At 37.9% G+C, this 12250-nt stretch overlaps 2 protein-coding genes across 8 annotated transcripts in view; one reads left to right on the forward strand and one right to left on the reverse strand.

Moving 5' to 3' along the window:
• Nucleotides 1–6545, forward strand: part of ZZZ3 (zinc finger ZZ-type containing 3) — a 62767-nt gene extending 56222 nt beyond the window's left edge. For all 7 annotated transcript variants that reach the window (XR_011810941.1, XM_072041702.1, XM_027463070.3 and 4 more), the window contains 2 exons: nt 2106–2206; nt 2570–6545. Coding sequence is in view for 6 of the 7 variants with exons in the window: in XM_072041702.1 (XP_071897803.1) it covers nt 2106–2206; nt 2570–2714 (246 nt within the window). In the remaining variant the exon portion in view is untranslated. The remainder of the gene's footprint in view (nt 1–2105; nt 2207–2569) is intronic.
• The window catches only part of AK5 (adenylate kinase 5), a 95296-nt gene continuing 88842 nt past the window's right edge, over nt 5797–12250 (reverse strand). The window contains exon 14 of the mRNA XM_027463074.3: nt 5797–7074. Coding sequence (XP_027318875.1) covers nt 6970–7074 — 105 coding nt within the window. The 3' untranslated portion in view covers nt 5797–6969. The remainder of the gene's footprint in view (nt 7075–12250) is intronic.

Below are 12250 nucleotides of genomic sequence, written 5' to 3' on the forward strand. Positions count from 1 at the left end.
AGTTGAAGCGACAATATGAAACAATGATTATGTGAAAAATAATATAATAAACAATGAGTTAAAATAATGTGTTATTCTAATGTCAGCCATTAATAAATGATATGAAAGATAGGGCATTCTCAAAATTACATTTTCTGGTTTGCAAGGAGATTTGCTTTATAACTGTTTGCTGTGTTGGAACAACTTCTTCACCTTGTTAGAAGTATTAGGCAAGTAGATTTATTTTCTGATAATCATTTATATAAGAATGCAAAGGTATTCAGTTTAAAGTTCAGTTCAGAACAACGGGAAAATTGAGATAGTCTCATTTGTTGGCACTGAGAGACTTAATCGTGTTGTTAGACTTCCAAGGCTTCTTTTTTTTTCCCTCCTTTTTTTTTTTTTTTCCTTTTTTCTTCAAGTTAATGGTTTTGTTCCAAGAAAAAAATGAAAAATTCAGTCAGTCAGACAGGCCTTCTAGGTTAGAAACTAGTTACTTTCTTCTACATAAAATTACACTGAAAAGTACATTTGGCATTGTGCAGTGTCAGGCATTCAAAGTTTGAAAGTTTCTTTGCAACCCCAATTTGATTTTATTATTCATTTTTATCTATGAAATTACGTGATTATATACTGCTTTTCCTCAGGAGTGCAGCCTCACTCAGTGCACAGGCTGGATGGTGCTCACCTAACAAGCAACTATTCAGAACACTTATGGTTCTGCATGACCTTCAACCTCATTTACACTTTATTCAAACTCTGCTTTGAATATTGAATTATTGAATCCCATTTTGGCTTTTTATGGCTTTTATTGCTATAATGTCAGAATACTTTGCAAATACTATTTTCTTGAATAAAATGAAAGGCATGCTATTATTCCTCTTACAGGGGAGAGGGAAGCTGGCGCACAGAAATCCAGGTTAAGGGTTTCCACTATCTTTTGGCTCTCAACTTGAGATAACTGGAACTGATTTTTAATTGTAACTTATTATTGTATTGAACTTGATACTCTCAGAGAAAAGCCCTGAGTATGCCTATTACTTACTTATTACCAGCCCTCAAACTCTGAAAGCTGTCATTGTCACAGCTGTATCCCTTACTTCTATGGAGTTGTTTGTGAGTTTTTTGTAACCTCAGGTGATTTAGTTGTGCTCAGGCGAGTTGCTGTGCAAGTGACTTTCACAGATGACACCCAAAGTTCTCCCACAGCACTTCGTGTCCTGAAGGAGGATGAGCTATGTGAGCACAGGCTCGTTTTCCATGTTTCTCTTTCCTTTTCTGTCCTATCTCTGCAGCGCTGTTGATGGTTTAGATTTTTGCAAGTCCCATTCTACAAGTTTCATTTTTTACTGAATCTCTGTGCAACTCTATTCTTCCTCTTTATCATCATGAATTTTTCATTCAGTCTTGCTGATTCATTTGTAGTTTTTTTTCTCTTCATGCCACATTCTTCTTGCACTTCGATGCTCTTTAAGATGTACGATTCTTCTGAGGAGAATAGTTCTTTCCTTCTCACTTGGCTTAAGATTTGGGCTTCTGTTTCCTTATCCAAACCCGTTGTCCCACTTCCTTTCCAACCAACTTGGCTTTTAGTTCCAGCCCACCTATAATGTGTAACTATAGTATTTGAAAGTGCCTCGGTCTGACCTTTGTGTCCCTACCTACAACATGTCAACAGCCCCCCAACAAACTCCTAGTGGTAAAGTTTTGCTGCTGTCTTCTGTCCTGGCGAGTGAGTCTGTATTAAGACATTACACATGGTTGGGCTTAAGCTATAGAAACATCTTTCAGCTGTGTGAGGATAATCCGTGACCGCAGGCAGGACTAGGCCTGCTTTTGTTGAACAGGAGGTTAATGTCACAGTAGAGCACTGGAGTAGTGGGAAGCAAAACGAGAGAGATTAATCAGTCCTCAGAACTCTGGAGGGCCTGTCCTGGAGTCTGAGGACTTCTTTATCTCAGATACATTATGGGTGGTGAGGAGAAGAATTCAGCTGTGCTAGCAGTAATCAACATATGATTCTGTGTCTTTATATATGGCATGTTGGTGCCATAAATACTCACACTGTTACTAATGTAAGTGATTACAGTTGTTTTTTTTCCACTGTTCTTCAATCTGCTTCACAGTGTGATAACTGCGGGATTGAACCTATTCAGGGTGTTCGGTGGCACTGCCAAGACTGCCCTCAAGAAATGTCCTTGGATTTCTGTGACTCTTGTTCTGACTGGTGAGCAGCATATGCTTCTATTTGGTATTTGTAATTACCGTGAGTATATCAATGTGGTATTATTGCTGTGTATACCTGCTCCAGCACAGGATACATCTCCTGTGTTGGGTGAAGTGAAAGATACTTAAACATATATTCATGGGAGATGTACATCTAGAACATGCTTGCAAAATACATACAATAATAATACAGAGGACAGATTAGGTTTACTACTGTTAAATAGTTGGGGGGAAATTGTTTTTTGTACAATAATTGTTCAGTATCAGATTTGGTATGACTCTTAATATGATCATTGAAAGCTGTTTATGAAAGTTAAGAAAAATATTTGACTTTTAAACTGTTATCTTTTTCTTTCCCTTGCAGTCTGCATGAAACAGAGATTCATAAGGAGGATCATCAGTTAGAACCTATTTACAGAGCAGAGACATTTTTAGACAGAGACTACTGCATGTCCCAGGGCACCAGTTACAATTACCTTGACCCAAACTACTTTCCAGCAAATAGATGACATGGGAAGCAGATCTACAATCTTGGGCTTACTATCCTATTTGAAAAATAACAATGGCACCATTGTTAATTCTGTGCACATTTTGGAAAGACTCTCTGCTTTCCCTGAAATGTCGCTCACAGCATGACAGCTTCCTGGGTGTACTTGTCAAACTACAGCTTTGAGCTGTCATGGTTCTAGATCACTGAACAGCAGCTGAACATTCCTAGTGTGCAGAAGGTTTCACTGGGAGACTTTTTCACCACATTAGTCATTTTTAGGTGGTGAATTTAAACACAAAAGAAAAACATACAAAAGGGTGAGCCAGAAATGAGAGCACACATTAAAGACAGAGTAAATTCCAAAGGCTTTGAAGAACTTGGTTATAATGAGATCCAGAGGAGATGAAGTATTTATATAAAAACAGTTTAGTAGCTTGCAGTTTTGTTGTGAAATAGTTTTCAGCACAGTAACTGACTTTAGGCAAGGTTTTAACCAATGACAGTGTTTGCTTCTAGGATATACTCTAAAAAATACTCACTGTCTCAGCAATGGTTGGTTACAGGCCTTTATTAAATCGGAGCTGCTTAATCACATTGACTTTCAATTTTTTTAATTTTTTTTAATTTTTTTTTAAAAACCACGATGAACTCTATTTACCAACAGTGAAGCACTACAGGAGGCAACTGTGGCATTGCTTCCTTAACCAGCTCATGGTGTGTGAATGTTATAAAATTGTCACTCAGATATATTTTTTAAATGTAATGTTATATAAGATGATCATGTGATGTGTACAAAATATGGTGAAAAGTGCCAGTGGTAGTAACTGTGTAAAGTCTCTAATACTCAACATTAACTCCTTTAAAATAAAATACACAGCCTTCTGCCTCTGTATTTGGAGTTGTTAGTGCAACTCATCAAAGAAAACTGCCTAATATAAATCATATATATGGTAATAATTTTTCCTCTTTTGTAGTCTGCACAAGATCCATGAAAGATTGTATTTTTATTACTATTTAAACAGTGATTAAATTTAGCCTGAGCAGTGAGCAAGGGTTCACATGCATTCTTTTATACTGCTGGATTTTGTTGTGCATCATTTAAAACATTTTGTATGTTTCTTCTTATCTGTGTATACAGTATGTTCTTAAATAATGTTCAATTGTCAGGAGAACTGTGAGAAATAAACTATGTGGATACAGTCTGTTTATATATAGAATGCTTGCTGTGACTTCCTTTCTGTGTAGTTTTGACTTTTTAATCAAAATGGAAAACATTAAAGGGCATTTTAATATGTCATACAGATACTCACTATGCAGACCTGCAAGATGCCCAGCGCCTTCCTCGGCTGTTAATATCAGTGGGAGCTGATGGCGCTCTGCACCTACGTAAATATGCTTCGCCTTTGCAGGATTGGCATTTCGGTTTTCTTGTATCTTATTCATAAATTGTTCTTTTCCAGATTTCAGGAAAATCAGACTTTAGTAGCTTTGGTACACTGTATGTCATTGTCTGAGAAGCTTTGTAATTATTGTGACATATTTTTAGTTAATATATTTTTTATTGAAATGTATAGCTTGTGATTCAGAAACACTTGATTATTTTATAACTGTAGTAGACTTCCAGTTGCTTGAAAACTTGAACATTCAAGAGTAATTAGCTATAAAAGAAAGTAATTTGACTTTAAAAGTAAATAAATATGGCAATAAGAAGGGCTGGCTGCACCTAATAACCTAATTATAGCCTGATGAGTATTAATTTTCACAATAACACTTAGGTGTAGTCATTTTTTGCTTCAGAGAAAAGCAAGTTTAAGCATCTAATCTATTTAGAAGGTAATAGAGTACAGTTACTAGAACACTGAGCAAGTATCATGTAAACCTATCTCGCATATCTTGTATACTTGGATAAATTAAATCAAACCTAGGAAAATACAACAAAAATTCACAAGGCATACTTCAGTTCTCCCTTTAATTCAGAAAGATACTGCTCTGACAGGATCTAGTGAAAGAGTATGAAAGACCATTTGTGCTGTTTATGAGAAGGCAGAGTTGGTGAAGATGTGTAATCAGGGAGAGAAGCTGTAGTAAACTGTCTGTGTTCTGTTGATATCCTAAAGAAAAAAGGAAATAATGGAAGTACATTAGTGAAAATATGATTAAAAGCAAATACTCAGTCATCCATTTAGGATAGCTTGAGAAGAAAAATATATATGTAATTTGAATGACATTGGAAGCAGAATGAGAATTTCAAATCTGAATCACCTAAGAAAGAAATGTCTTGAATAAATCCTTTTGTTAATTGAATGCATATAAATATTTATATGTCCATATGCATGCATATACAGATATTTCTCTTGCATATATTATGAACATATGCAAACAGATATCTAATGCACATATACCCAGACAAGCATGGGATTTTTTTGTTCCACAAAAAGGACCAGAAAAATCAGGAACTTTGAACTGAAACTGTATGTTGAATAATTTTTGTATTTTTTTAAGGTAGCAGCTGATTTTTGTCTTTATTCCCATCCTGACAAGTGTGATGTTCCACACTTTTTCCACATTTTTTAACCTATTTGTAATTAGTTGTAATAAAAAAAAATACTCCAAAAAGCAAGCCAGATGAATTTGGAACTTCATAGTAACTCGAGATTTTTATTTTTATTTTTATTTTTTTTAAATACTATACAATACAGCTGCTACTGCTTGCAGGCTTGGTTTAGAAAAAAACCTACCTTTTCAAGCTCATACGTTACAAAAGTCTCTTGCTTAAAGCTGTTGTACTGCAGATGTTGCTGATCATGTAATGCCACTATTCTGGAGCTGGAAAAGCACTTCCTAGAGCATCAGAGGTAAATGTAGTCTGTAAAAGGACCGAGGGAAGGAGGAACATCCAGGATGTGATATCTAAAATACTCCCTTAACAAAATAATTGAATTAGCATTTACAGGGCAAATGCTATGGAAGAGAAAGAAAACAGAAGAGTCTGCCCTGAGTGGAAAAAGGACATACTTTGTAAGCATGCTGATTTGAACTATATGTCCAAGTCATGTACTGTGCTTTAAAAAGGATTAAACCCACATAAATTGTAACAGAAATTATTACTCCTCATTTTTGTATGTTTTATTTGTATTATGTCCTCATTACAAGAAAGGTAACTTTAAAAATACAAATCTGCTGCATCAAGTGCAACTTTAACAGAAAGAGCAATCATGCAACCCACTTCAACTGAATTTATCCAGTAGTTCCAGTAAGAGGATGCAATTTTATAGGAATGTCAAACAAGCTTTTATTTAGTTGTCAGTAAACCAAAGAACCTCCACAATATTTTTGTTAACTTAATGGAAATATGATATGATTTTTACAGACTTGTTTTCAGATGTTATGGATGTTGTGGCCTACTGAAGATGCAAGCAAATATTGGGTTATTTTAATCCCTGGCTCATGGTTAACTTTATATGTAGATTTTAGCTGATATAGTAAAACTGATGTTAATGTGGATAATTATCAAATTGCACATGTAACTGCACTATACAATCATTATTTTCACCTTAGTCCACAAAACTGGGAAGTCATCATTTATAATACCCAGCACTTTCCAGCAGAAGACAGCTGTTTCAAAAATGGTGTCTGCTCTGAGACAAGTCAGACCTCACAGGACTGACAGACTTCCACAGTATTCAGCTGTGTCTTTGCTTTCAATTATTTTTTGTGTTGTAGCTGTGTTCTGGGGATGTCTGCAAAATTGTATTTTAACTTTTAGCTTTACTAATTCTAGCTGTCTTACAGCTGCATGTAACAAGAGATTTTAGTCACTAAGAAAAAAAAAAAAAAAAAAAAACAAAAACCAAGCTAAGTGATACCCCAACTATTAATACTGTTAATTAAAAATCAATGGGACAATTGCAGTGTTCTTAATATGCTGTACAGTGAATGGTGTGGTTGAAGAGCTCACTGCTGACCAGGCAATGTGTCTGACTTCCAATCAAATATATAAGATCATGAAATACAAACTAGAGCTGCTGTTCACCATGCTGCTTGTAGCCCGTGAAGAGCAAACAACCACTAAAACAACATACAGTTCTTAGTGTGGAGTTAGCATACAGGACACTCTATATTGAGTGTATTGTCTGAACAGAGAAAAAAATCATCTGAAATAACATACCACATGCACAAATTCCAGATACCTCTCAAGAAAGCAGTATTGCTTTGAACAGCATTTTATTCATGACTGCCAAGTGCACGTGTGAGGTGAAGCTGTGTACAGACCGTTACTGCATTACTGCTGAAAACGCTGCTGCTTCGTTTTTCAGAAAAGAGTCAATTGACTTGCAGACTTCCAGAAAAACATCCTCTGGTGTTGCTTCTGCATCAACCTGTGAAGGAAAACAAAAGTAGTTCTGATTAAATTATAAATAATTATCTTTAAAATATCAATGATGGCACAGAAAAGGGGTCCAGTATAAAAGAGAAGTTCTGTTTCATGTTACAAGCATCCCAATAAAATGAAGAGGCGTCCATAAAAGTTATTCACTGTTTCCAGAGATTTATGTGGAAAAGTCTGAAGGTTTCATTGTCTGGAGCAAAGCACGTTGATCAAATGAGGAAGATCGAGCTCTTTATCCGAAGTACTTGTACTTTAAAGTAAAATTATACCCTTGATATACAGACAAGTTTCAAGGATTTGCAGAAACTATTTCAATGTTTACCTGAAAAAAAAAAAAAAAAAAAAAAAAAAAAAAGCTCTGATGCCCTACCCTTAATGAAATGAAAGAATGATTTGATGATTTGTTAATTTGTTTTCTGTCATCTAAAGTCAGCGGATGCAATGCTCTGACCTAAATGCTTCCAAATGACAGTGAAAGCAGGGTTGTGTGTTTCTGAGTATTTCCATTTTCAAGATTGGTGAATCAGTTCTGGTTTTCTTACAACCTATGGGCAAGGTGTGTTTTACAGCAGCCCTGCTTTTGTTGTATGACCACTCGCTTTCAGGGACGGTTTTTTGTTTCTTTAATAACACAAAGTTTCTGTTTTGGCTAGAGGTTGTCCAGGCTGTTCAAGTTTTTTTTTTTCTTTTTTTTGTGAATCGACTTCAACAAGAACAAGACCAAACTGTTCCAAGAAAGAGATTGCTGCCTTGTAGTGATTGGCAACAACATTTGCAGCCAGTAATGTTTCTGTTACCTAGAAAATGTAATGTACTGACAAGTTTCTTTCAACAATGAGTTGCATGTCCAACCCATGCAGGTAATTACTTCAGGAAGGAGAGCTTTCTGTTGTCTTCACAGTAGTTGCAGAAGCTTTCATGCTGGCTGTGTACACCTGCAGACTGCACCTGCCGGTCATTCAGTTCCTCAAATGCCCTGGTGAGAGTCTTCAGATTCTCTACTCAAAAGCAAGCTTCTTCTCTGCTTCTTTCTCAATGCTTCCTCTTTCATGCATGCATGACATCAAGTTTGTACACATTCTAGTCAGACCCATGACAACTTTCCTAAAGCCTGTGTTTCTGAACTACACACTGCATTTTCAACTCCAAGATGATGACTAGGACACCAGACAATTGTAGTGTTTGAAGGGGATATTCCTGACAATTGCACCTTTCTGCCACCAATTTGTTCTGTAGAAGGAAAGGAATTTCAGTCCCCTGCCCCTCCCCAAATATATTTTTGAAATAGGCAATGAAATCCCCTCAGACGCACTTGCTTGCAGCCAGCTCCTGTAGAGCCTGACTGCACTCAACGCACATTTAAGTCCCTCAGTGCTAAGTCTTGTGTGAAAGTCAGCAGCTGCTCCTTGCAGAGAGCCAGCGAGGGATCACATTTGTGCTCCAGAGCTTCGTTTCACTCTTGGTGGCAGCCACAGATGCTGCGAAGTTTGGTCCCTTGTCACATCCCATCAGACATGCTGGCAGATCCAGGCGGGCTAGCCCCAAACTCAGCAGTTCCAGCTCTGGAAACAACACAGCACCAGTCTGGCCAACCTTTAATAAGCCTGACAGGGTCTGGTCCCCTTGGACTCACAGCAAGGGGGTCTTACAGTCTGAGCCACCCAGGCCCATTCTGGCGATCTTTCAGAAGCACGATTCTGTTGCTGCCATTGCAGCTTTGTTAGGAAAGTTTTTGATGGAGCAGGTGGTGCCTTAGAAAGGTCAGGTCACAAAGAAGGGCTGCATGCCATTCACAATCCCTCTATGGCACAGAAGCAAAGGGCTTAGAGGATGAATAACTGTGTGTGCCAAGAGAAAGGGGGAAGACAGAACCATTCAGGACCAAAAGCCTAGATTCCTAAATTAGAATAAAACTAGCAGCTCCCATCTTGCCTACTATAAAGCAGCTTGGTTTGTCTGTCTCAACTGCCAAGACACCTGCTCCGTACAGCTATCCCCCAGGGAAAAAACTTCATGCCAGGTGAAGGCTGCAGCCACTTCAAAGCTCTCAGCATTTCTTCAGCCCAGAGGATCTCCTGGTGCTGACAGGGCCACGCGGTCTGGCCAGCGAGCACACTGCGAGCTCCAGAGCTGACGTTTGATCTGATAAATGCACAGCTGAGAATCGGTTGTGCCAAGCTTCACACCGTCCTTCACCTACTTGAGAAGTTAGATCTCACTGTGAACACTGTGAGTTAGCACAAAGTATTCCGGTCCAGTAGAGTTCATTGCAGCAGCTGCGATAGCAAAACCTGCCTAAGGATGGAAACACTGGATTCAATGCCTGAAGATGTAGGCTGTGCTAAATTGACAGCTCACCCAGAAACTTCTGATTCACATGACAGCCACGTGAGACTACACCTCTGGAGACAGTGCAAACCTGATGGCCGACAGCCTGTTCCCTGGTTGGTGACAAGTCTAACCCAAATCAGTCTTAGCAGACCTTCTACTTCTGAAATGGGTGGCTTGCTCATGCCTGTGTAGCACAGCAAAAAACACTTCCATACAGTTGCAATAAACACATGGGCTTATGCCTTGAGAACAACTAAATTAGACAAGCACGCAGTAAGGTGTTATCTCCTTGTTTGTTGAAATGCCTGCCCTCCTCTTCCTCTGATTTCTCCCAGAAAGCTGACCCAGTGTGACTGTGCTTGCAGGGAGCTAAAATAGCACCATGTGAATTCTGCCTCATACAGACAGCTCTGAGCTTGAGGCAGTACAGAATGTGAATGTGTCCTCTGCAGCTCCTGCAAGAAGTGTTATCTGTGTTGGAGCTCAGAGTGAATGCCAGCCTTTGGTGAATGTTTGGTGACTTTTAGTCCTAAACAGCTCTGATAGTGAAGAAAAATGCAAAAAAAAAAAATAAAATACACATTTGCGAGACACATTTATGTATATACAAGATCTAAATGCTAACGTATTCTACTAATAAAATAACGTATACGTAATAACATATTCTACTATAAAAAAATGTAAGTGTATTTGATAAATATGCATCCTTTTGGCTCAGTACGTATTTTTATTATCTCTTTATTGCATAAATGCATCTGAAGTGGTTAACCAATCGAACCTAATCAGTGTAGCTGTCTTGCCATAGGTGTCTCCTGACCTTTTCTAGAACTGGGATTGATTCTCAGGTCCAGGTCCAGGCTGCTGTGATGAAGAATTAGGTTTGTGAGCACAGAAATTGCTGCCCTTTATGACTGGCTGGAACGCTGCCTTCCTAACAGTCACAGTAAAATATGGATGAGCTTGACTAATGACAGCCCCATGCTGGCCTCCAAAATAACAAAGGTCCAATTCATAAAACTAACTTAATGTCATGGCACAAAACTAACTTAATGTGACAATAATTCACAGCTAGTACAGCAGTAATTCAGTGGCATTCTCTGCAGTTCCAGGAGAGAAAACTGTATTTTTCGATTAGAAGAAATCTCATGAACTAGGACTGTTTTCAAGGTTATTCAAGGCTATTTTCTGATGTTAAAAGCAAGATCTAGCTATGGTTTTATACAGTGCTTTTAGGTCTGAAATGCCACTACGACTTTAGGCAACTTCTAACACAGAACAATTTAATGAACTTATTTGAAAGATGATGGAAATAATGATTATAGTGCAATGTTGCTCATTTTGGCATTAAAATCAGCTAGTTAAATCTTCTGTCATCAGATCTCCACTTGTAGGTTTGGGGAGCTAGAACCCTAAATGTCTACTGCCACCAAGAAAAAACTGCCTGGAGAGGGGATGGCTGAGGACTGCGGTTTTCAGAAAGTCTGAGACTGGAATAAACTCACTGGTTAGAAGCTTCTTATTGCGGGTCAGTCAAGGTCAGCTGTGTTGTCACTAACATATTTTTGTCCTTAAATAGTTAAAAAACTCTTTTAGCCTGGTCGTACAGTACAATCAGAACCAGCAGATCAAGCTGTCTGGAAATCCAGGAGAAACATGCTGCCCTGATTCACATTTGGTGTGAATAACACTGTGTGTTATCTATAACCACCTGCTAACGTTTCTGATGCATCTTTTCACACTGGTGTCTCATCTGATGGTTCACAAACCACCAGGGGGAGTGACAAAGGAATACTTGTTCTTTTGTTCCCCAAGTACTTATCTGCCAGGGTTAATGATTCTCTGATAACCTTTCAAAATATGGAAATAAATTACATACTTACTATCATTATTAGCATTGCTCTATCCTTTCTCTGAAGGGAAAATTACACATCTGTCCCTCCCCAGAGAAACTTCTAGTAGGGGATAGCAGCATGAGAAAGCTCAGAAGTGGAAGATCGTGAGATGGTAGATGGTGGCTGATTCAGTGTGGCCATCTGCTTACAGTTCTTACAGTTATGTTTGTTTCATAATGGATATGTGAAATGTGTGTGCTAAGAATCTAATAGTTTCTGCTTAAACAGTATGTGACTTTAATTTTAGAAAAAAACAGTATTACAATACTGTGAAAAAGAAGAAAGAAAAAAAGAAAGAGAAAGAGAAAGAGAAAGAAAGAGAGAAAGAAAAAGGAAAGGGAAAGGGAAAGGGAAAGGGAAAGGGAAAGGGAAAGGGAAAGGGAAAGGGAAAGGGAAAGGGAAAGGGAAAGGGAAAGGGAAAGGGAAAGGGAAAAGAAAAAGGAATGCATTATAGTTGAAGTTTTTAGGTTAAGCTTCAATAAATATGGTGTGATCTGCAATAATGAAGGTTTACGGAAATCTGCTCTGGGATGCCTTCCTTGTTTGTTATAGTCATGTTCCTTTTCCTCAGATGGCTGTTTGACTAGGGACGTTGTATTTGAGACACCTACTGTTTTGATGTTAACTAGGTAGGATCAGCCTTGTCTTGCTTGACTACCAAGGCACTGCTCTATTACTTATTACCCTCCTACATACTGTCACTTGGAAAAAGCTTTAAAGTATGAGTCAGACATTAAAAACAATCTTTTTTTTTTCCTTTCTTTTTTTTTTTTTTTTTCCTCCCTTTCTTCTCAATTGACAGAGGGCCACGTATTCAAAGATATTTACATTTAGGCAAGTTAAAAAACGAGTAGGTGCTGACCAAATTTTCAAATATACTGTTCTGTCCAGATGCCTCAGAATTCACCAAGAAATAAATTTAAGAGCAACAATATCTACCTG

The sequence above is a fragment of the Anas platyrhynchos genome, chromosome 8, assembly GCF_047663525.1.
Source record: "Anas platyrhynchos isolate ZD024472 breed Pekin duck chromosome 8, IASCAAS_PekinDuck_T2T, whole genome shotgun sequence".
NCBI lineage: Eukaryota > Metazoa > Chordata > Aves > Anseriformes > Anatidae > Anas > Anas platyrhynchos.